This window comes from Sarcophilus harrisii, chromosome 2, assembly GCF_902635505.1.
Source record: "Sarcophilus harrisii chromosome 2, mSarHar1.11, whole genome shotgun sequence".
NCBI classification, from domain to species: domain Eukaryota; kingdom Metazoa; phylum Chordata; class Mammalia; order Dasyuromorphia; family Dasyuridae; genus Sarcophilus; species Sarcophilus harrisii.
In genome coordinates, this window is record NC_045427.1 from 226,154,952 (window position 1) to 226,179,459 (window position 24,508).

Sequence of the window (24,508 nt, forward strand, 5' to 3'; positions counted from 1 at the left end):
TGGTTCTGCTCACTTCACTTAGCATCAATTCATGTAAATCACCCCAGGCATTTCTGAAATCATCCTGCTGATCATTTCTTATAGAATAAAAATATTCTACAACATTCATATACCATAATTTATTCAGCCATTCCCCAACTGAGGGGCATCCATTCAGTTTCTAGTTCTTTGACTCTACAAAAAGGGCTGACACAAACATTTTTGCACTTATGGGCCCTTTCCCCTTTTTTTATGGGATACAGAACCAGTAGAAATACTGCTAGATCAAAGGGTATGCACAATCTGACAGTCACATAATTCTAACTTGTTCTCCAGTTGGATCATTTCACAACTGCATCAACAATGTATTAGTGTTCCAGTTTTCCCACATCCCCTCCAACATTCGTGTATATCTTTTCCTGTCATCTTAGCCAATCTGAGAGGTGTGAAAGGATACCTCAGAGTAGTCTTAATTTGCATTTATCTAATCAATAGTGATTTAGAACATTTTTATATGAGTAGAAATGACTTTAATGTCTTCATCTGAAAATTGTCTAGTCATATCCTTTGACCATTTATCAATTAGTCCACTCCCTATTTAAAAAGGAATCCCTAAAAAAGAATTCCCAAATGATAATGCCACTTTTATTTAAAAATGTTCAATGGCAGGGAAACCAATACCTCCTGAGATAATCCATTCCATTTTTGGACAACTCTAATTGTTAGATGTTTTCCTTATATCAAGCTTAAATAAATCTAATCTAATCAAAATCTCTCTGTGACTTTTACCCTAGTTCTGCTCTCTGGAGAAAAGGGGACCAAATCCAATTATTTTAGTACAGGACAGTCTTTCAGAACTTTAAAACAATTGCCACATCCCCTCCTAAGTCCTCTCTTGTCCATAGTAAATATCACCAATTGCTTTAATCACTCCTCACATGTCATAGTCTTAAGGTTCCTTGCTATTCTTATAGTGGTATTTATCAAAGATTTTCCTAAAATGTGACTCAAGAAATCCACACAATACTTCAAAAATGACCTGATAGGAGCAAAAGATAGTATAGCTGTCACCTGGGTAGTTTTGAATACACTACTTGTCTTAATATAAGCTAAATCAGTATTGTTTTTCTTGGCTGCCATATCTCATATTGAACTCATATTGAGTTTAGTCTATTAAATGTTCAGATTTTTTTAAAAGTTGAATTATTCTCTAGACACATATGTCCCATCCTATATTTGTAAAGTTTTTGTTTTTTAACAAGTTTAATATTTTATATTTTCTCTATTAAATTTCATCCTTATGTGGTACATTGTTCTAGGCTATTAAGATTATTGTAGAAAAAGGATAACCAATATTTGTAAGTCAGTCTAGAAGTCAATAAAAGGCAGCATGGTGTAATGAACAGAATGTGGGACTTAGAGAAAGATCTGAGTTCAAATATCATTTTAGACATGGTAGCTATAGCCTCTACAAGTCACAAAATTTCTGAGATTGTTTCCTTATCTACAATATGGGGATAATAATAGCATCTACTATAGAGTGTTTGGGAGTACAAATGAGATAATATATGTAAGAGACTCTGTAAACCTTGAAGGGAATATAAATATCAGCTTTTATTATCATAATAACCATTATAGTCCATGCTTATAAATAAGGAAGTGAGAAATATCCATTGATATAAAGACAAGGGCATCTCTGTGAGGCATATGAGTTTCTGAATATGAGTTATTTCCTACTTGTCCTTATATTATTAAAAAAAATCTTTCTTTGTACTCTCAGAACTTAGCATAGTTGTAAGCACTTAATAAATTTTTATTTGACTGAATAGTTAGCCACTTGTCCTCTCAGGGAAGTATGTTGTATTTCAGAGGAGGCTTTGAGAAACAGAGTAGACTGAGTTTTGATTGTCCTTGAATAAGAACTAAAGTAAAGGAAGTCAAAACTGGGGTTGGACTTTTCTGCCCATTTATACTCAGATGGCAGCTTATTCTAAAATGATTTGACTGATGTCAACTAAGGTAAAAACACAATTATAGTCCCTCTCTCTGTCTACACAAGATCTTTTTTCATATCCTGACCATCATCCAACACATTAGTTATCCTTTCTAGCTTTGAGTTATATGCAAATTTAATGACCTTGCCACTTCTGTCTATACCCAAGTGATTAATAAAACTGTTAAATAATATAAAGATTCTTCCCACCAAGCTAACGCATGGGCTTGTGAAGAAAAAGGCATAATTGTTGTGGACAGCTAGCTAATTAAGAATATGGTGTTTAATACTGTGATTTGAATTTTTGGACCATTGATTAAAATACAAGAATGACAACTCCCAGACCAGGGATATGGGTACCCAGCAAGGGATGGGAAGAATGTGTTTGCCTACAATTCTGCAAATCTAGTCAAAATAATTTTAAACTGAAAAGGAAAAGACAAGAAAAAAACTGATCACATATACCCACTAAGCAAGATTGCACAGGGAAAGCAACAATGTAAGAATAGCTGTAGAGATACCCCAAAATCCAAAGGAAACCAGTCTAGGAAAGAAATAAACAACAAAAACAATGGCCTCAGTTGTTCATATATAAAGTATATACAACAAGATGGTGGACTAGAAATCCTAATTAAAGATGGCAAATTTGGCTGCACAGATACTATTGGTGGGTTAAGACATGATTACAATATGACTCTGGAAAAACGTATTACCTCATTCAAAAGAAATAGCACTTGAGGAAATATAAAATTCAGTGAGTAGAAACATTTGAATAAATTTAAATAGAAACAAATAAACAAACAAAGGCAACTTTTCAAAGAGGAAGTAAATGAGTTCTGGAAATAGAGCACAGTCTGAAATGGAAACATGACATATTATTAAGGACTTCACTTATCCAGATATCTGCAAGAGCTTTGCTCCATTGACTAGCAGATTAGCTGATAATGCCTTGACTCAGCTTAATTATAATTTCATCCTTTGAAAGGTAAGGGAATGACAAAGGAAATTTATTTTCTTTACTTGATTGTCATCATCGAAGAACTAGATGCGAAGGTCAGAATAATGGGAATCTTGGGAGGAAATGAGTAGTCCATCTCAGAATTTGTAATAGGGAAAGAAAAAAAAAGTTAATATTGTCATAGATGTGCCCTAGATTTTGAGAGAAAAGGTTTCAAAGTGTTCACAGAGACAGGATATGAAAGTTCCTGTCATCTAAAATTCTATAGAAAGGGCATCTCAGGAGGGACAGGGAGTTCTCAGAATGAATTTCTAAAGACACCAAGAGAAATGACTCCTTGATGAGAAAAAGGAGAATTGTCAAAAGAGGCCAATGTGTGTACACAGGAAGCTCGTAACAAATTAAAATGTTTAAAAAGACATGTATAGAAGATGAAACCAAGAACAGGTAACAGAGGATGAACACAAAAGTGCATCTGTTCTTGTAATAATGTCAGGATTACTAAAGCTTCACATGAGCTGAGCACAGCAAAGACTAAGGATAAGAAAAAGAGGCTCTTTTTATATGTATTGATAGAGAGCATTAGAGAAAGGACAGAGATGCTGCTTATGGAGGTTAAGATGAGAATAACAATGATAAGAGAAGGCAGATTTTTTAACCTCACATTTTGCTTCTTTAGATGATATGTCCAAGAAGATCATCGTCAAGTTTAACAAAATTGAAGGACATGTCTACTGCTGAAGATGCCTTCCTCTACAGGTATAATGATCTCCATTTATGCTATATATGAAAGTTTAATAAAGACAAATATATACTATTTGTTTCAAAGTTTAAAACCAAGGTGGTTGAAATGAAAGTGAAACAGTTGTAGTGAAAACAAGAGATAACAAAAGGACTGGCACCCATGAAATTTTAAGAGATTTTTCTAGAGATAAGGAATCTAAGGTTATATAAGAAAAAATGGCCAACTGTGGCACATGATGAAAAGATTTAGATGGGCTGGGATGTATACTTTTAGAGAGAGTAACCACAAAGGCAAGGGTCTATTAGAACTTAGAAAATCAGTGAGAATAAGGTATCATAGAATATTAGAATTAACTTAGAACAAGTAAGGATCCACAGAGATTGTTTAGATCAAGCTGGGCCTAATGAATGAATCCTATTTCATCTTTGACAAGTGATTATGCAGTCTTTTATTACTTACTATTACAGATTATTATTATATAGATTGTCATTATTATTACAGATCATAGAATTTTTAGAGCTGGAAAGGACCTCCTAGATCATGTATTACTATTTCCCAAACTATATTCTGTAGCACACTAAAGTCCCACAAAATGAGAATAAGAAGATAAAAAATATTTTGCCCTCTTAAATATTAAACATGAAATTTATGTGTCAAAATGTTTATTTTATGTAGCAATGTTTTGAGTACAAAAATCCCTTAATTTCTTCTATTTTACTACAAATTCTCCCTAACTAATCTTTATCCTGGGAGGTACTCTGGACTAACATTTAGACAACAGTGCTTTAGAGGGAAAAGCACTGAATTAGGAGAAAGAACTTCTGTGTGGAGTCTCAGTCTCTGCCCCTTTAAGAGGCAGGTTGGGCCTAGAATCAGAAACACCAGTGTTCAAACCTGGCCCCAAGCACTTGCTAGCTATATGACTATTAGCAAGTTACTTAACCTCAATTTCCTCAACTGCAAAAATGAAGAACATAAATAGCACCTATCTCCCAGGGTTGTTGTGAGCCTTAAATGAGATAATATTTATAAAGTGCTCATTAGTAAGCATTTAATGAATGTTTACTCCCTACCCTTCCCCCTGTTATTGTTTTGCTGTTCAGTCCAGGGTGACTAACTCTTCATGACCCCTTTGGGGTTTTCTTGGCAAAGATGCAAGAGTGATTTGCCATTTCTTCTACAGGAAAACTGAGGCAATCAGGCATAAGTGTTTTGCCCGGGGTCAAAACAGTTAATAAGAAGCTGAAGCTAAATCTGAACTCAGGAACATGAGCTTTCTTGACGTTAGGCCTGGTACTCTATCCATTGCACCATCTAGTAGCTGGGTAATTGAGCAAATTCATGTCTCTGAAACTCAGTTTTGTGTGAAGATAATAATAATTGTACTACCCACCAGACAAGACTGTTGTAAGGAAAGTGCTTTGCAAATCAGCTAAAGAGATAATGGATTCAATCAATATGTTTCAAGCCCCTCAAACCACTTCAATTTGGGAAATGATGATCAATTTTAATCCTTTTTGTTTCATACATGATAACTGAGATCAAGAGAGGTTATATGAGTTATCCATGAAAGCCAACTCTTATTCCCCCAAGGACATTACAACAAAAGCTTCCAACAAAGCTTTGTCTGTACTTAATACAGAGTATTTTTCTGTTGAGAAAAACAAAGATGCTCAAGCTAAACAATGAAGCAATTATGTTTGATTTAATAATGACAGAGTTTCCTGGGAATAATAGCTATCCCTATCATGAATGTGCTGCAACTTTTTGTGGTCCTCCAAACATAATAATAGAAATATATTCAAATGGTGTAGGATTGGACAACATGTTTTACCTTATTCTTTATAGCGTGAAACCATACCTACTTGAAAATGATTCCATCTGGGCATTTAGGATCAGATATTAGAACATTTAGAGCAAGTAAGCTGCTCAGAGGACTAGCAATTAAAAGCAGAGAAGAGAAGGTAAGGGATTCAATGACTTAAGATAATTTCAGTTTGAACTCAAATTCAATTTGGGGGAAAGGGAACTAAACTATGCATAAAGATCTTTATGGCCATATATTAACTTAGAAAATTACAAATTAACACCATCTGTATTTTATTGTATTTTTATTTACTTTTTAAAATATTTCCAAATTACATTTTAATCTGTTTTGAGCTGCATTCAAGAAAATGGATCTTGTATTTGTTATCTTTGAACTAAGACATCTTCTGGGTCTCAGGAGCCACTGGGCACCAAAATCCAAAGTGCCTATTCCATTCACACTCATACACACACACACACACACACACACACACACACACACACACACCACCCCCACTTGATTGTACTTGTTGGAAGGATCAGCATGTCTTTTTTATTTCTAGAAAGCTATAAGAAGTGATTCATCAGTGGATACTGAAATGGGGTTTTGATGTCTTCCTTTACCTACCATTTCCCTCTTAAGTCTTACTTCTAGATAATGTTACAGAGGTTCTAAGAACCCCTTCTAAACCTACCACATGAACCTTTAGTAATTTATCACCCTTCCTCTGTTAGAAGGTAAGTGGACCTAAGTTCCAGATTTAAAGCAGAAGAGGTCTCTGCCATGTTAATTCCCATATTTCTTCCTCAAACTCTCATAAAAGAGTAAAATATTTTCTGCCTAGAGGAGACCCAGGTTAATTAATTCCATTCTGTTCTAAACTGAAGAAAAGGTGGAAGGGAATAGACTGTATAGATCCTTATTTCATTCTACAGACGTTTATTAAGTGCCTTTTATATGCCATACATGATGCTAGGTGCCAGGATTACAAATACAAAGAATGGAATGGTAGCTAGTTTGATGACTGCTACTTTAAAATATAGTTTAAGGTCTGAAAATGCTATTTCCCCTTCATTCTTATTTCTTTTCATTATTTCCCTTAACATTCTAGATCTTTTCTTTTTCTAAATGAATTTAGCTATTATTTTATCAAGCTATGCAAAGTATTGCTTTAGAAGTTTTGGTATAGCATTAAAAGTGTATGTTAATTTTGGGATTATTGTCATTTTTATTATATTGTCATAGCTAAACCATGAGCAGTTACTTAGTTTGTTCTTTAATTCTTTAAGGAAAGTTTTGTAATTTAAACTATACAAGTCTTTTCTATGCTTTGAGAAGTCAATCCCCAGACATTTTATGTATTTTGTAGTTATTGGGAGTGAAATTTCTCTTTCTACTCTTATTATTTAAGTATTACTTAAGTTATTATCCTAAAGAAATGCTGTTTATTTTTGACCGTTTATTTTATACCCTGAAATTTTGCTGAAGCTATTGTTTCAATTAATATCTTTGCTGATTCCCTGGGTTTTTCCAAATAAATAAGCAAAAAGGAATAGTTTTATTTCTTCTTTACCTATATTTCATACCTTTAATCCCTTTCTCTTGATCTATTGCTATTATTGATATTTTTAGAATTTTCAGAACAGTAGCAAATAATAGTGGGGAGAACTGGGATCCTTTATTTATTGGAAAAGGATCTATTATAATGTTATACATACAATATTTGCTTTTGATTTTAGAAAGATGCTCCTTTTGGTACTTTTTTAAAAGGTCCCTCTATGCCTATTTTTGGTAGGATTTTTAGCATAAAGGGATTGTTCACAGGTCCTTTCTGCAACTATTGAGATGATTCTGTGGTTTTGAATATTTTGATTTTTAATAAAATTAATTATGTTAAATGCTTTCCTAATGTTAAACCATCTTTGCATCCTTTGTACAAATCCTATTTGATCATATGAATGATTTCTTGGATAAATTACTGTAGTTTGTTTGATAGGATTTTGTTTTAAAATTTTAATTCATTAATGATATTAATCTAAAATTTTCTTTCCATGCTTTATTTTCTCCCTGGTTCATGTATTAGGACTACTTTTGTTTTATAAAAGGATTCTAATAGGCTTCTTTCTTTCTTGATTTTGTGAATTTGTGAAATACTAACTGTTCTTTAAACATTTGATGATTCTCTTGTGAATCCACCAGGTCCAAAAGTGATCCTACCCCTGACTGGGTAGTTCCTTTAAAGGCAAATCTATTTTTTTCTGAGATTGAATTATTTAAGATGTCTATTTAGTCTTCTGATAGTTTGGGCATTTTATATTTTTGGAGGTATTTCTCTTTTTCTTTTTTTCTATATTCTAATATATTCTGTATTTCTACATTTTAATTATTATTCCAGCATTCAATCACTTCACACTCATAATTATTTTATAATAATCAATACCAATTTTTATATGTGCATACATACACACATACAACCCAATGCTGAAGCCATTGATTTCCAGTTGAATTTAATTCATCTCTAGTCAAACTTCCAACCGAAGAATGACAAAGCACCTGAAACTTATTCTATTCTAGCTGAAATTTATAAGGCAGAGGGTCCACTGCTGGTATAAAAGTTGACTGAAATTTTCCAGATTTTAAGACAAGAGGAGATTATCTCTTGGAAGTTCAAGGATGTTCCCACTTTCCACTGCAATAAAGGAAAAAGAAATAGGTTGTCCTATGACAATCACAGGGTTATCTCTCTCTCTTAGTCATTACTAGCAAGATTCTTGCCAGAGGTCTCCTTAATAGGATGATCTTTCACTTGGAAGATGATCGTCTACGTGAGAGTTAGTGCAGCTTTTAAAAGGGCCTAGGAATGGTCCAGAATCAGGGGTCCTCAAACTTTTTAAATAGGGGGCCAGTTCACTGTCCTTCAGACTGTTGGAGGGCCGGACTATAGTAAAAACAAAAACTTTGTTTTGTGGGCCTTTAAATAAAGAAACTTCATAGCCCTGGGTGAGGGGGATAAACGTCCTCAGCTGCTGCATCTGGCCCGTGGGCCATAGTTTGAGGACCCCTGGTACTATGTACTGACAGATAACTCCAGAAGTTCCAGGAGCAAAACAGAGGTCTGTACACATTTGTTGACCTGATCAAAGTCTTTGATATTGTTAGTCAGGAGGGCTTGTAGAAGATCATGACAAAATGTGGTTGCTCAGAAAAATTCTTCACTATTGTACCCACAACAGCATGTTTGCATGGATTCTGGACCATGGACAATGCTCTTGCATTTTCCCAGTCACCAGCAGAGTAAAGAGCAGAGCTGTTCACTTCCCTTGACAATATACTTTCCAGGGGTGAACACATTGATATGAGGTTGACACAAGCATTGCCTGAACTAGCTTAGTATTTGGAAAGTTCTGAAAAAAAAAAGTGTAGAAGAGAAGAGATATTAGATTGTCTATTCAATCTACAATTAGATGTAGATTGAAGGTCTACAGAGCCCTTGTGCTGACCTCATTGTTGTATGCTTATAAAACATGGACTGTATACCAGTGCCATGCCAGGAAACTGAATTACTTGCATTTGAATTGTCTTAGGAAGATTCTGAAGATTATCTGGCAAGATAAAGTACCAGACACTGAGGTCATTTCTGTAGCTGAATTGCCAAGCATTCAAACTCTACTGCAAAGAACACAGCTCCAATGGGCTAATCATGTTATTCAAAGGTTCCAAATGTACCTTTGCCTAAAAGACAATTTTATGGAAAATTCACACAATGCAAGCATTCATTTAGAGGTTTGAAGAGCTAGAAAGATATTCTCCCGATCTCTCTAAAGACCTTTGGAAATGTCTGCATGACATGGAAAAAAATTGGCATAGAACAGTCTATCATAGCATGCCCTAATCAAAGAAGGCACTGTGGTCTATAGGCAAAGTGGAATTGTAGTAGCTCAAAGAAACATGAGATGTACAAATTTAGAGGCATCTTCACTCCAAATGTTCAACCTGTAATAGAGCCCTCATTTTGGGCTATTCAGCCACAATTGGACATACTGATTCTTGACCCCAACATAGTGACATTATTTTGATCCTCTTAGAGAATGAAGGACAACAACCAACTATATATACATTTGTACACATGTATGAGTTTATGGCTATAGGGAATTCATAGTATGAGAAAATCCCTCCAATAGTTTATCTATCAGTTAAAGTGTCAGGATTGTCTGAGGACCCTGACAAGTTAAGAGAATAGTTAAGAGTCACAAAGCCAGTAGGTGACAGAGGCAATACTTGAAATGTATATCTATGTGTTGTGTGTGTGTGTGTATACATATATACACACATATAGGTACCATAATAATCCTGAATATTATTAAAGGATAGAAAAAAGCAAAACCCACTGTGAAAACTAGAGGTGAATTTCAAAAGTAAAACTATTTACTAATCTGGAAAAAAAACAAAAAAACATTTGAATTGTGTTAGAAGTACAATGACAGCAGAAGGAGGCAAACCTTGGAAATGGCAAGTTGCCAGCCATCTATGATTGTTCAGGATCTGACCAAAGGGTTTTAGACTGCAAATCCAATGCTCTTTCATGATCCTATACTGCTGTTTAGGTTTTCCTTGTTGGAGTACCTTATGTGAATTTGATGGGAAGAAAAGTAAATTTGAAGTCAGAAAATCTAGGTCTGAAATTTAGTTGTTCTCCTTCCTGTCTGTACAATAAGAATCCCTTGGGGAAAGTCACTTATACCTCTCTAGATTTTTTAAACACCTTTTTCTTTTTCCAAATACATGCAAACATAATTTTCAACATTCAACTTTGCAAAATCTTGTGTTCCAAATTTTTCTTCCTTCCCCCCCCCCCAGTCCCTTCCCAAGATAGCAAGCAATCGATATAAGTTAAACAGACAATTCTAAACATATTTCTATATTCATCATGCTGAAGAAGAAAAATCAGATCAAACGGTGAAAGAAAACATGAGAAAAAACAAGCAAATAACAGCAACAACAAAAAGTGGAAATAATATGCTTTGATCCCACATTCAGTCTCCAAAGTTCTTTCTGAATGCAGAGGGCTCTTTCTATCACAAATCTATTGGAATTGCTTTGTATTATCTCATTGTTGAAAAGACTCCAGTCCATCACAGTTGATCATCACTGTTGCTTCGTACAATGTTTTCTTTATTCTACTTAGTTCACTTAGCATCAGTTCATGTAAGTCTTTGGGTTTTTTGGGGGGGAGGGAGAAGGATGATAAGGCAAATGGAGTTAAATGACTTGCCCAGGGTCACACAACTAGTTAAGTGTTAAATATCTGAGGCCAGTTTTGAACTCAGGACTTCCTGACTCCAAAACCTGTGCTCTATCCATTGCACCATCCAGTTGCCCCCCATGTAAGTCTTTCCAGGCTTTTTTGTTCATAATTTCTCATAAAAAAATAATATTCCATTACATTCATATATCATAACTTATTCAACCATTCCCCAACTGAGGGACAACCACTCAATTTCCAGTTCCATGCCACCATAAAAGGAGCTGCTACAAACATTTTTGCATAAGTGGGTCTTTTCCCTTCTTTTATAATCTCTTTGGGATACAGACTTAATAGAGATGCTGCTGGATCAAAAGATATGCTCAATTTGATAGCCCTTTGAGCATAGTCCCAAATTGATCTCTAAAATAGTTGGATTATTTCACAATTCCACCAGATTTCTCACATCTCCTCCTAACAGTCATCATTAACTTTTTCTATTATGTTAGTCAATCTGAGAGGTGTGAAGTGGTACCTCAAAGTGATCTTACTTACATTTCTCTAACCAATAGTAATTTAAAGCATTTTTTCATATGATTAAGAATGGTTTTAATGTCTTCATCTGAAAATTGTTAATCTTGGACAATCTTGTAAATATTCATCTATTTCACTTAGATAATCAGATTTGTTGGCATACAATTGGGCAAAATATCTTTTTTTTCTTTTTTTTAATTATAGCTTTTTATTTACAAATATATGCATAGGTAATTTTTCAGCATTGACAGTTGCAAATCCTTTTGTTCCAACTTTTTCCCTCTTCCCCCAGATGGCAGGTTGACCAATACATGTTAAATATGTTAAAGTATAAGTTAAATAAAATATATGTATACATGTCCAAACAGTTATTTTGCTGTATAAAAAGAGTCAGACTTTGAAATAGTGTACAATTAGCCTGTGACGGAAATCAAAAAAGGCAAAATATCTCTTAATTATTGCTTTAATTTCCTCTTCATTGATTGTAAGTTCACCTTTTTCATTTTTATGTTGATAATTTGGTTTTCTTCTTTCCTTTTTCTAATTATATTAATTAAAGGTTTATCTATTTTGTTGGGTTTTTTTTCACAAAATCAACTTTTAGTTTTGTCAGTTCAATAGTTTTCTTATTTTCAGTTTTATTAATCTCTGCTTTCATTTTCATAATTTCAAATTTGGTATTTAATTGGGGGAGTTTAATTTGTTCCTTTTTCTAGCTACCCTAAAGGGTAGCCTTTTACTACCCAATTCATTGATCTTCCCTTTCTCTATTTTATTAATGTAAGCATCTAATGATATAACATTTCCCCTTAGAACTTCTTTATTGCATCCCCTAAATTTTGGTATGTTGTCTCATTATTGTCATTATCTTAGATGAAATTACCAATTGTTTCTATGATTTGTTGTTTGACCTACTCATTCTTTAGGATGAGATTATTTAGTTTCCAATTACTTTTTGGTCTACTTTTCTATGGACCCTTATTACATGTAATTTTTATTGCATCATGATCTGAAACGGATGCATTTACTATTTCCACCTTTCTGCATTTATTGGATTGTGAGGTTTTTATGCCCTAATACAAAGTCAATTTTTGTGCAGGTGCCATGTACCATTAAGAAAAAGGTATATTTCTTTCTACTCCCATTCAATTTTCTCTAAAGGTCTATTATACCTAACTTTTCTAAAATTCTATTCACTACCTAATCTTCTTTCTTTTTTCTTTTTTGGTTAGATGTATCTAGTTCTGAAAGAGAGAGGTTGAGATCCCTCACTCGTATAGCTTTGCTATCTATTTTTTTCTTTCAACTCACCTAACTAATCTAAGAATTTGGATGCTATACTACTTGGTGCATATATGTCTAATATTGATATTTCTTCATTATCTATGGTATCCTTTAGCAAGATGTTTCCTTCAATATCTTTCTAAATTAGATCTATTACTGCTTTTGTGTGATCTGAGATCAGGATCGCTACCCCCTGCTTTTTTTACTTCAGCTGAAGCATAATATTCTACTCCAGCCTTTTACCTTTCCTCATCTCTCTACTTCAAATGTATTTCTTATAAGCAACATATTGTGGAGTTTCAGATTTTAATCCTATATGCTATCCCCTTCCATTTTATGGAAGAGTTCATCTTATTCACATTCATAATTAAGAGTACTAATTCTGTATTTCCAAGCCTTTAGCCAATTGATTAATGGTCAGGGGGTGTGAATAGTTTTCAGATGAAGAAATTGAAGCCATCTCTGGTCATGTCAAAAAAAAATGTTCTAAATCGTTATTGATCAAAGAGAATCAGGAGACAACTCCAGGTGCCACCACACACCTCTTGAATTGGCTAGGATAATAAGAAAGGATGATGGTGAATGTTGAAGGGGATGTGGGAAAGCTGGGGCACAGATGCATGGCTGGTGGAATTGTGAAGTGATCCAACCATTCTGGAGAGCAGTTTGGAACTATGCCCAAAGAACTGTCAAAAACTGTGCATACCCTTTGATCCAGCAATATTTCCACTGGACCTGTATCTCAAAGAGATCATAGAAAAGGAAAAGGGATCCACATGTATAGGGATGTTTGTAGTAACCCTTTTTGTGGTGGCAGGGAATTGCAGACTGAGTGGATGCCCATCAGTTGGGAAAAGGCTGAATAAATTAAGATATATGAATGTTATGGAATATTGTTGTTCTATCAGAAATGATCAGCAGGTTGATTTCAGAAAGGCCTAGAGATATTGCATGAACTGATGGTGAGTGCAGTGAGTAGAAGCAAGAGAACATTGTACACGGAAACAAAAAAATTCTGCAACAATCGATTCTGATGGATGTAGCTCTTTTTCAACAACAAGAGGACTCGGGCCAATTCCAACAGATCTATGATAAAAAGAGCCATCTGGATCCAGAAAGAGGACTATGGAGACTGAATGTGGATCACAGAATAGTATTTTCACCTTTTTGTTGTTGTTGTTTGCTTACTTTTTATTTTCTTTCTCATTTTTTCCCCCTTTTGATCTGATTTTTCTTGTGTAGCATAATCATGGAAATATGTATAGAAAAATTGCATGTTTGACATATATTGGATTACTTGTTATCTAGGGGAAGAGAAGGGAGAGGGGAGGGGAAAAAATTGGAACATAAGGTTTTTCAAGCATGAATGTTAAAAACTATGCATATATTTTGAAAATAAAAACTATTATTTAAAAAAAAACTAATTCTGTATTTTCTGCCATCCTACTTCCCCCAAGTTATACTTTTCTCTCTCCTTTAACCCTTTCCCTTCTCACGAGTATATTGCTTATGACCATCTCCCTCCATTTGTTTTTCATTTTTTCAGTCTCCCCCTTTCCTTCTCCCTTTCCCCTTTTTCCCCTTTGAGCCAAATCTGATGAGATTAAGCAATGCTCATCCCCTTCCCTGTGTCCTCTCAACAATAACAGATCTTTTGTGCCTCTGCATGTGGCATAATTTACCCCATTTTACTCCCCTTTCCCCTTCTCTTAGGACAATCCCTTTTCCACTCCAAGTTTCAATCAAATCAATGAAATCAAAAGTTTCAATCAAAAAATTTAAATCAAAAGTTTCAATCAATATTATCTATGCTCAAAGGGCTATATATTCATGCATATCTTTTAATTTAACAATAACACTATTTGGCATGAATCACAAAAGAGATTTTTTAAAAAAGGAAAAGGACCTATATGTACAAAAATATTTATAGCAGCTCTCTTCTCAGGGTAAAAAAAAAAAATGGAAATTGATAGGATGCCCATCAATTGGGGAATGGCTGAATAAACTGTGGTTTATGATTATGATGGAATATTATTGTTTTATGAGAAGTGATGAGCAGGATGCTCTCAAAAACAACTTGAAAAGTCTTCCATGTACTCAAGCAAAGTGAAATGTACTGTGTACAAAGTAATAGCAATGTTCTGGGATGATCAGCTGTAAATGACTTTACTATTCTCAGGAGTACAATGATCCACAACTACTCTGAAGGACTTATGATGAAAAATCTTATCCAAAGCCAGAGAAGGGACTGGTTTGAAGCATATTCTCTTTTTTAAAACTTTTTTTTTGAGGGTTTTTTTTTTTTAGGATAGCTATGTTTTTCTTTAACAACATGGAAATGTTTTGCATAACTTCAGATGTGGTTTCTTAATGAGATTTGGGGTGGGATAAAGAAAAGAATCTGGAACTCAAAAGTTTTTTAAAATATATTAAAAATGTACCTGGAGAGGAGAAATGTTAAATAAATAATCTCAAAGGTCTTTTGGCCTTATTCCCCTCATTTAAAAAAAAAAAAAAAGTGGGGGGTAGGTGGGTGAGACAGGGGGAGAATTGGATGAAATGGTCTCTAAGTTATCTTCCAAATCTAAATGCTTCAATATGAAGAAAATGTAAAGATCTCTTTTCTCCCTTGGAAAAATTAAATTATTATCTACCTTTAGGTAGGACCTTGAGCAAGTTATTTAATTTCTCTGATTCTCAGTTTTCTTATCTATGAAATAATAATAAGAATATTTATACCATCTGACTAATATAATATCAACTATGTCAGTGGTGGAAAAAACTGAAGAGAGACAGAAGGATGACTGCCTGCTTAGAAACTTGGACATTAAGTGATTGAAAACAAGTTTGTTTTAAGTGTTTTTAATAGCTCGGGACTCTTCTTTGGATGTCGCTTCTCAAAGATATATACAAGATTACTTATAGTAGTTGAAAGCTACTACTGTAATAGTAGTTAAAACACGGGCACTTCAAAACTATATTATGTATCTCCAAAGATGCATATTTTTGAAAATGAAACTCTTTAGTGCCAATACCAGAAAAAGATCTATAGCAATCACTGACTCTTAGCATTTTCAAAGCAGTGGTTTTTATCAAATAAGAGCATAAGATCTTCAACAGAATTCACTGTGTAAAATCCTTATGCAAACTTTGACAAGACGGCTAAGTCACTGTGGGCTGAACTAACCTTTTTGTGGTACAAATGGGGTAAGCAAATGCTATCTTTTTCTTCCTCCTTTTTCTCTCGGTCCCTCCCACTCCCCCCAATCATTCTGATATGTTACACATTAGGTTCCCTTTTCTGTCTTCCTCTTTCTAAGGCTTCATTTCTGGAGAACTTCTTAGTTTCACTGAATTATCAGTTTTTATGAGAAATATTTATAACCTGCAGCAAGTTACAGCTGGTACCTTAACTGCCCAAATCTATCAGCTACTTTCAGTAAAAGAGCACAACATTCTTCATGCTAGTAATGCCAGGAGGCTCTTGCTCAGTTATAGGTGTTTTGATACTGTATTGCTGCTGTTATTCCTCCTAATCCTATAATACTATACAAGGCATCTCAAAAGTCTTAATGCAATTTTAAGCTTTTAATAGCTTAATAACAAAAGTTTAATTTTTCTAATAGCTTAAAACTATATTAGGATTGTTGGTTAGCTCCTACAAACTTTATAACATGTTATAGATAGCCCTTTTGCAAACAGTTTATTGAGCCTCACAACAATCCTATGAAGTAGATATAGTTATTTCCCCATTTTATAAATGAGTTGATGCAGCAGAAAGATTGATTTATTTCTTGGTTATATAAAAATAAATTTCATAGATAGTCTTTCAATCTAAGTTTTCTTGACTTCAAGTCTAATACTCTATCCACTATATCATCCTGCCTTTCATTATTATTATTACATCTACCAGTATTTGGTAGCATAGTGGATATATCCCTAAATTCAAATGTGCTTAGAAACTTACTAACTATATGATCCTGGGCAAGTCTTAACTTCTGTCTATCTCAGTTTCTTATCTGGGGAGTAATAATAAGATAACCCCTGTCAGGGTTATTGTGAGGATTAAGTAAATTCACATGTGTAAAGCACTTTGAAAAATTTAAATTGATATATAAATGCTAGCTATAACTAAAATTACCACTAATGATACCAATATTACTGCTAACAATACTCTTTTACTATTATGACCACTGGTACCATTATTACTATCACTGCTACCTGTGAAATTATACTGCTGCTACTAATACTATGATTATTACTATTACAACCAATACTATTATTAACCAGGACTCTTGCTGTTGCTACTACTGCCACCCATACTGTTACTATTATCATTCATTGCTGCTGTTGCTATCATTATTACTACTCTTACCAATACTAATATTACTATAGAACTAAGCCTGTATATGCAGAGGCAAATTGCTAAATACTTCACAATGAACAATATGAGAAATTGGTAAGAATATGAGTATATATAATCACAGAAAAAAAAACACAGAAACCGAGTGGAAGGGAACCTTAGAGGTCATTTAGTCCTCCCCTATCTGAAATATGAATCTCTCTTCCAATATCCTTGAAAAATGGCTCAAAGATTTTGTGATAAGGAGCTCATAATTTCAAGGGAAAGCTCATTCTACCTTTTTATGGCTCTAATTGTTAAGAAGCTATTTGTTATATCGAATCAAAATGAATCTCTTAGGGACAGTCTTCTAGTTGGCTTCCTTGCTTCCAGGATCTCTTCTCATACTTCCTCCAAATGGCTAGATAATTAAGCCATGAAATAAAGGTTTGACCATGACTGTCTCTTTCTAAGAAATTTTCAGGGGAGTCTTTTGCCTATCATTTAAATCCCTCCACAATGTGCGGCTTACCTTCCTTTTCAGATTTTTACATAATTCCACTCCACACAGTTGACATTGTAGCCAAATTGATTCATTTGTTTTTCCCTTAATATGCTCTATCAACTAACTTCTGCCTCTAATCTCCCTTTAAGGATCAGCTAAAGTGACGGTTCTTTTGTAGAATTTTGTTTAATGCCCCCATTTATTCTCTTCTGAATTTTGTATATGTTTATTTCTCTTTGGATATGATGTTTAAGGTCCTGTTGAGCTCTAAAATCCTATGATGCTAGGTTTATCCTTCCAGTTAAATATTATCACCACAGTGACACTAATTTTAATCTTTCTAACCCTAGCATGTAGCACGACTTTTACATAAAAGGTACTTAAATGTTTGTTTTTACTGAAAATAACTACAAGTTCTTTTCTTCTAAAGATTAAAATTTCATACTTCCTTCATCTAATCCTCATATGATATGGTTTGCATGCCCCCTCATCATCCTTTCTCTATAAATTCCCTAGTTTATCAATGGCCTTCCTAAAAAAGCAACATCAAGAACTAAACTCAGTATTCCAGATATGATCTGAACAGAACGAGGTAGCCCCATCACCTTCCACATTCCAAATGATTCTATTAACTGTAGTCCTTTTGATTCGCATTTTAAACTGTTGACTCATATTAAGTTTGCATTGCACTAAAAACTATGAACTATTGTCTAAACAAGGCTTTCCAACTTGTTCATTTGTATCTGACTTGTTTTAAAAACCAACCTGGAATTTTTCCATTTATTCCTATTAATTTTCATCTTGATTAGATTTGGCCCATCATTCTAGCTTATCAAGATATCTTTCAAACTCAGTTCTGGCATACAATATGTTAACTATGTCTCCTTTCTGTTATTTTCTACTATTATAAATATGCCTCTCTACTTTCATCTAAATCATTGATAACAGTGTTAAATGATCCAAAGACATATCCCTGGACCACTAGAGACCACCCTGCAAGCTGAAATATTAATAACCTCTATTCTGAATTCACTTATTCAACTAACTTTGGTTCCATCTAACTATATATTTGTCCAGTACACAGTTTTCTCTTGTTCACAAGCTTATTATGAGAGAAAGTACCATAATTCTTTGTTGAAAACCAGGAATACACGCCTACACATTGTATCTATTTATTAGTCAAATAATCACTCAAATAAAAGAGGAAATTAGGTTAGTTTCTCATCACTTGTGCCCAATGAACCCTTGCTGGCTCAAAGCGATCACTTCCCTAAGAGTTCACAAACCATTTAAAAATAATGTTCTAAAATTTTTGCCAGGAACTGAAATCAATATCCTCCAAGCAGAACTTTTTATGGCAGCAAAGTCTTAGAGTTAAAGTAGATACCCATCAGCTGAGAAACATCTAAACAAATCATAGTACCAGAATGTAATGGAATATGACTATACTAGTAAATATGAAGAATACAGAAAAAAACACGAGAAAACTTATTTGAACTGATACAATGTGAAATAAACAGAACCAGGAAAATAATGTGTGATGACAACAACAATGGAAATAGAAATAACTAAAAAAGAAAAAAAAAAACTGAACACTAATTATAATGACCAAACCTAATCCTGAAGAAAAACTATGAGAATACACATCTCCCTTCTTTGCAGAAGTAGAGCAACAATTTTTAAAAAAAGAAAACTTTTTTGAAAATGCAAATGGAGTCCTGGGGCAATACTTGTAAGTAACCACCTTCAATTATTCTATTATTTACAATATAATGTACAATACAAAATAGAACTTTGAAACTGTTAACTTTATTAAAATTTTTAAATTGTTTTATTTTTCTGGTTATACATGTACATTGATTTTTAAAATACATATTTCTTTATGAATCATGTTAGGAGAGAAAAATCAGAACAAAAGGGGAAAACCATACACACACACACACACACACACACACACACACACACACACAAACCAGAAGAAAAAAAAAGTGAATATAGCATGTGATTTACATTCAGCCTCCATAGTTCTCTCTGGATTCAGACAGCAATTTGTATCCAAAGTTTATAGGAATTGCTTTGAATCACGGAACCACTGAGATAAAGCCAAATCTGTCATAGTTGATCATCACACAATCGGAACCGTTAATTTTAGAAGTAGTATAGAGTAGTAAGTAAATAGATCAGTGGACTTAGAATCAGGAAGACCTGTGTTCAAATACTATCTTAAGATATTTATTCATTGTGTCACCCTGGCAGGTCACTGAATTTATGTCGACCTTTGTAAAATAGGGGTGGTTTCTTCTAACATCTCTTTTAGCCCCAAATTTATATGAGGAGCAAATTGTTATTTCTGCCACAATATAAATCGACTTCTGCTTATCCCTATTTCCCTTTCCAGAAAAGGGGAGGGTGGGCCCAGGACATGAATTTTTTTTCTTTGTTTTTCTTATAAATCATATTTAATTTTGTCTGTCACCCTTGCCATCATGACCAAAACAACCGTTTGGTGGCCAAACTTGTTTTAATGAGTTCAACTTTCCCATTTGGAAATTTCTAATTTTCCAGCGTCTTTATTATTACCAAAGTGACCATTGTTTTACCAATTTCACTAATTCATACATACTCACTTCCCTAGAACAACATCTAATGACTTTTTGAAATACTCCTATATTGTTCTTTTTGTCAATATCCTTTCTCTTAGTATTGAGTGATAAAGCTGTCATCTGCTAAAGTTTATTCTCTTTTGGGGGGGCGGGGAAGGAGAAAGTTGAATAAGGCCTATCAGTCTTAAAGGAGCCCATATCAAGGAATGAGAAGGGGACAGAGAGAGACATGAAAACAAGGAAGATCTGAAAGCTATATATTAGTTCAAGTGTGGCATAACGAAGAAGAATCGGGAGCTCTGTATTCTTCGTCCAGATCTGGCTTTGACCTTCAGCCAATCACCTCAGTTGTAAAATTAAGGGAGTGAACTTGATTACCTCTGAAGTCCTTCTTAACTTTAAACCTGTGAATTTATTACCTCTCATCTGTTACTAAGGTGTCTGTATCATCTTCGAGGTCCCTTCCAGCCTTGTTCTATGACTCACGGGACATCTCTCTCCCGGTGCGAGTGTCATCCCTCTCATGGAGTGAGACAGCAAGCACCTTCCAAAGGACAGGTCACAGCTGTACTCAGTAAGGAAAGCGCCGTATTTCAGTCTTCACCTCTTTCCGCTGCAGTTTGAAGTGTAAGAGCGGGAATCGTTGTAGTTGGGGGTGGAGGAAGAAGAAGAAGAAACCTTGGTAGAAATCTGTAACAACGGCACCGAGTATGTGGAACAGAAAAACGCAGGCTGAATTGCATGCCAGGGTTCTGCTGGCATTGATTAGGGCACTGAAGGTTGCTATAAGTGACTGCTGGAGGACATCATTCTAGAGTATCAACTACTCAAAGAATGTTTTTTTTAGTTAATGGCTCATTGACGGCTGGATCGATGAAACAGTTCAGTAAAGTGCCCGAGACCCTTTCTTCTGGAAAAAGCGCTTGTTTTGAATCCATGTTTTCCAACCTGTCACCAAGGGACCTATCAGAAAACGTCGGATTGCCACAACATAGCGCTGAATCACTATTGTCAAGAGTTCGACCTCAAAGGACAGCTGCTAAATCTGTTTGGTCTAACGACACTGGGGATGGGTTTAAGCGCCGAGGCTGAGACTGTTGGGGAGGAAAAGGACAGAGGGGACTTAGCCAGTAAGAGTCGCGAGGATCATTTTTTTTCATTTTTATTTTTTAGGAAAGCCTAATAATTAGGAAGGTGCAAATGCAGGGCAAAAAAAATTCACCGCAACTCTCTGGCCTTCAAATTTCTCATTTTTAAGACGGGAATCATCCTGAGACTATCTTACCTCATAGTTCTGGCAGGTGAATCAGCTAACGGACGTTAAAGGCTTTGTCAACCATCATTAGCCAACCCGACCAACCCCTTCAGTATACAGCGCAGTAAACTGAGATTCAGAAAAGGGAAGCCACCTAGGGTCGCCCGGCTGGCTCTTGGCAAGGGCAGAACTAGAAACCAGATCTCCTCCTCTCGCCCTCCAAATCCGGGGCTGGTTCGGCTACGGCCAGTTTCTCTTCCCGCTCTTTTTTAGCCACAGCTGAAGGGGGGGTATATAACTCACACGGAGGAATGGGTCTGGGGCCCGGCCGCTTTATACCCCGGAGAACGGAGGCTGAGCGGGTGGGAGGGCACATGACTCACTTCAAGGTCACTCAGTGAGTCAGGGGGCTGTGCCAAGGCTCGAAACTTGGCTTCCGCGTTTGGCGACTAATCCATCAACCCACACGCCAGGGCAAGAACCCAAACTCAAACTGAAGCCAGGTGGCCCCCGGGGGGTCGCCTAGGTAACAGCGCGCGCGCTTGGGTCTCAGCCGGAAGCGCGGGGGAGGCGGGGCGGGGAAGGGGCGCTCCGAGCCCGACGTCTCGCGGGGCCTGACGAAAGGGCACTGAGAAGGCAGAGAGGGAAGCGCTCGCCCACCGCCCTTCGGGACCTCCTTTTGGCCCCGCCTCTCTCGGAAGTCCCCCGCGAGGATTGGCCGTCGGCCCGGGGCGGGGCCTGAGGCAGGCGCGGTGCGTACTTCCGGCTGCCGAGTTGACATGAAGAGGCGACGGCGGTGGTGGAGGAGGCGGTAGCGGCAGCGGCCGGTTCCCGGGGCTTGAGGGCTGAGGAGGGAGTGAGGTGGTGGTGGTGAGGGCGGCACCAGAACTGGAGGAGGCGGTGGAGGGCGGCGGCGGCGCTGGCTGCGGAGGACACGGACCAGCGGGAAAGAAGGGAGAAGCCACACCCGCTGGCCTGGACGTCTTAGAGATGGAGAAGGAATTCAACCAGATCGACCAGGCCGGCAGCTGGGCGGCCATTTACCAGGTGCGGGAACGCCGGCCGGGGAGCGCTGCCTCCTGCGGCTCAGTTAGGCCTCCTCCTTCCCTCACCCCGGGGATTCCGCCGCACCGTGGCTCTCCCCGGCTCCCCTCCTTCCCCCTCAGCCCTGGCTTCTTCCGGGCCTCGGCTCTAGTAGCCTCAAGTCCGGCTGGAGTCAGGGTTTTATCCTTTTCTTTCCCTAGCAGATCCTGGCTCCGCTCCCCAGGCGCCCTCATTCTCCCCCCCCCCACCTTTTTTTTTTTTTTTTTTTTGTTCTTGCAGGCAAGCTCCCCCCCCCCCCCCCCCCACCAAAATCTATTAAGCCTCGTGAGACGCCCCTTTGTCCCTAAGGTTTACCTCCCGTATCCCACAGTCTTTGATGTAAAATAGAGTTATAGGCGGCTCCTAACTTCTCTTTAGGTTGGCATACGCGAAACCTTATCAAGATCTTCTTTGGACTGTAAAATGATCGGGCTGCTCAAAATGATCCCCTTTTAGTCTTTATCTTTAACGACCTCATCTCCTAGTCACTCATTCTTTGTCCCTTGGGATTGATTCACCCCCAATTTCACCTCCTCCAGGAAAAGATTTTGGGTATCGTGGTAATTTTTCCATTATTGTCTCCCGGAAATAATATAAATTATCAATTTTCTCTTTCCCTCCCCTTTTCAGCGACTCCCTCAAACACTTACCCGGATTTGGCCCAAAGATGATAGGACCCTTTTCTACTAGAGCCCGTTTTGTGCCATTGTTATTTGACATCACAAAAGACTGTCCTTCCAGACAAGGGTTATAAAGGAGAAAAAAGGAAATTGAAACTCCTCTGATCCAAACAAAAATTAGGATGAGTTCCACATCTGTAAGGCAAATTAAAGCTTGTTACCTGGCACTTGGTTATTTCTGCAGAGTTCTTGTCTTGTATGACTTGCTTAGGATGTGGTGGTGTATAAATTATGAAGGATTTACATATATATATGTATATATATATTTTTTTTTTAAGTAGTAGGTTGGGAATGTGAAAAGAGATAGTTTTATCAGTAGCCAATTCCTCTAAAGAAAACTTATAGTTACTATTTAATGTAATGTAATAATGGGTGAAGATTAACAAAATAATCTTAGCACAAGAAAAAGTAAAGAAGGTTTTGTTCCTCATAGTCAGTTTCAGTTAATCTTGTCTTAATTAGCTGAAGCTCCAGTTAAGCTCAAAAAACTCCTCTGCCAGTGTTTTAAAATGTATTTTAAAATTGTTTTTTAGAAAATGCTTTAAGCTGTTAGCTACTGATAAAAGGGCTGCCCAGGGCTTTTATTCTGATTTGTTTCAACTGCCTTTTCCCAGGACATTCTTTTTGAAATATATGGATTGTTGATGGATTTGAGGTCATGTATTGTCAAGTTATTGTAATATCTGATATTCAGCATGTCAAATTTAGATTCCTTGTCTGTTATGTCTGTAAAATGACAAAATTCATTTCATGTAGTAACTTGTGAATTTCTGGAGAGTGTTTTTAATAATTAGAGAAGGACTTGGGGAAAAAAAAAACTTGTGCTTTTAAAAAGTAAAGTTTGTAGTTGAATATATAAATATGTGTATACATGTGTGATTTGTAAATTTATGAATTTGTTTTTGTAGTTGGACTCTTCCTTAGGCCATAGTATCATTAAATCCCAAATTAAGTAGTGATGCTAGCTAATATAGTAGAAAAACTTTAACTCTGTATACTAGGGAAAGTGAAGATAATGAAGATTAACCATGCTAGCTTCTCAAAATAAGTTTTGTCACATTTCTACTAGGAGAGTTAAATATGATTGCTTTAAAATAGTCGTCCAACCTCTTTGGCATTGCTGCAATTCTGGAGATGCTTTCTGTGGTGTTAAGAAAACTTGGAATCTCTGTTCGTGAAAATTTGGAAATTTTTCGATTGCAAACTGTTATTTGTTATTGTAGAACCAAGCCTTTAAAATATTGTTTTAGGAAGAGATAGAATGTTTGTAAAAAGAGATGGAACTGATCTTTTAAATCTTAGCAGAGTAGACAGTTTTCTGCTTTATATATTTACTAACTTTAATCCATTTTTTTATTTCCCCCCAGAAATTAGAAAAGACCATTCGCCATAAATTAATGGAGAATCAAGGGATTTCAGATTTTCTTGGTGGTAGCATATGCTTAGTATATAACACTCCTTAGTACAACTGAGAGGGAGTCTGGCATATTAGGGTGCT

The 24,508-nt window shown here is 36.0% G+C and overlaps 1 protein-coding gene across 1 annotated transcript in view; it reads left to right on the plus strand.

The window, feature by feature from the left end:
• The first annotated feature begins 22,054 nt into the window (after nt 1-22,054).
• Nucleotides 22,055-24,508, plus strand: part of PTPN1 (protein tyrosine phosphatase non-receptor type 1) — a 64,534-nt gene continuing 62,080 nt past the window's right edge. Inside the window, exon 1 of the mRNA XM_031951629.1 lies at nt 22,055-22,294. Coding sequence (XP_031807489.1) covers nt 22,238-22,294 — 57 coding nt within the window. The 5' untranslated portion in view covers nt 22,055-22,237. The remainder of the gene's footprint in view (nt 22,295-24,508) is intronic.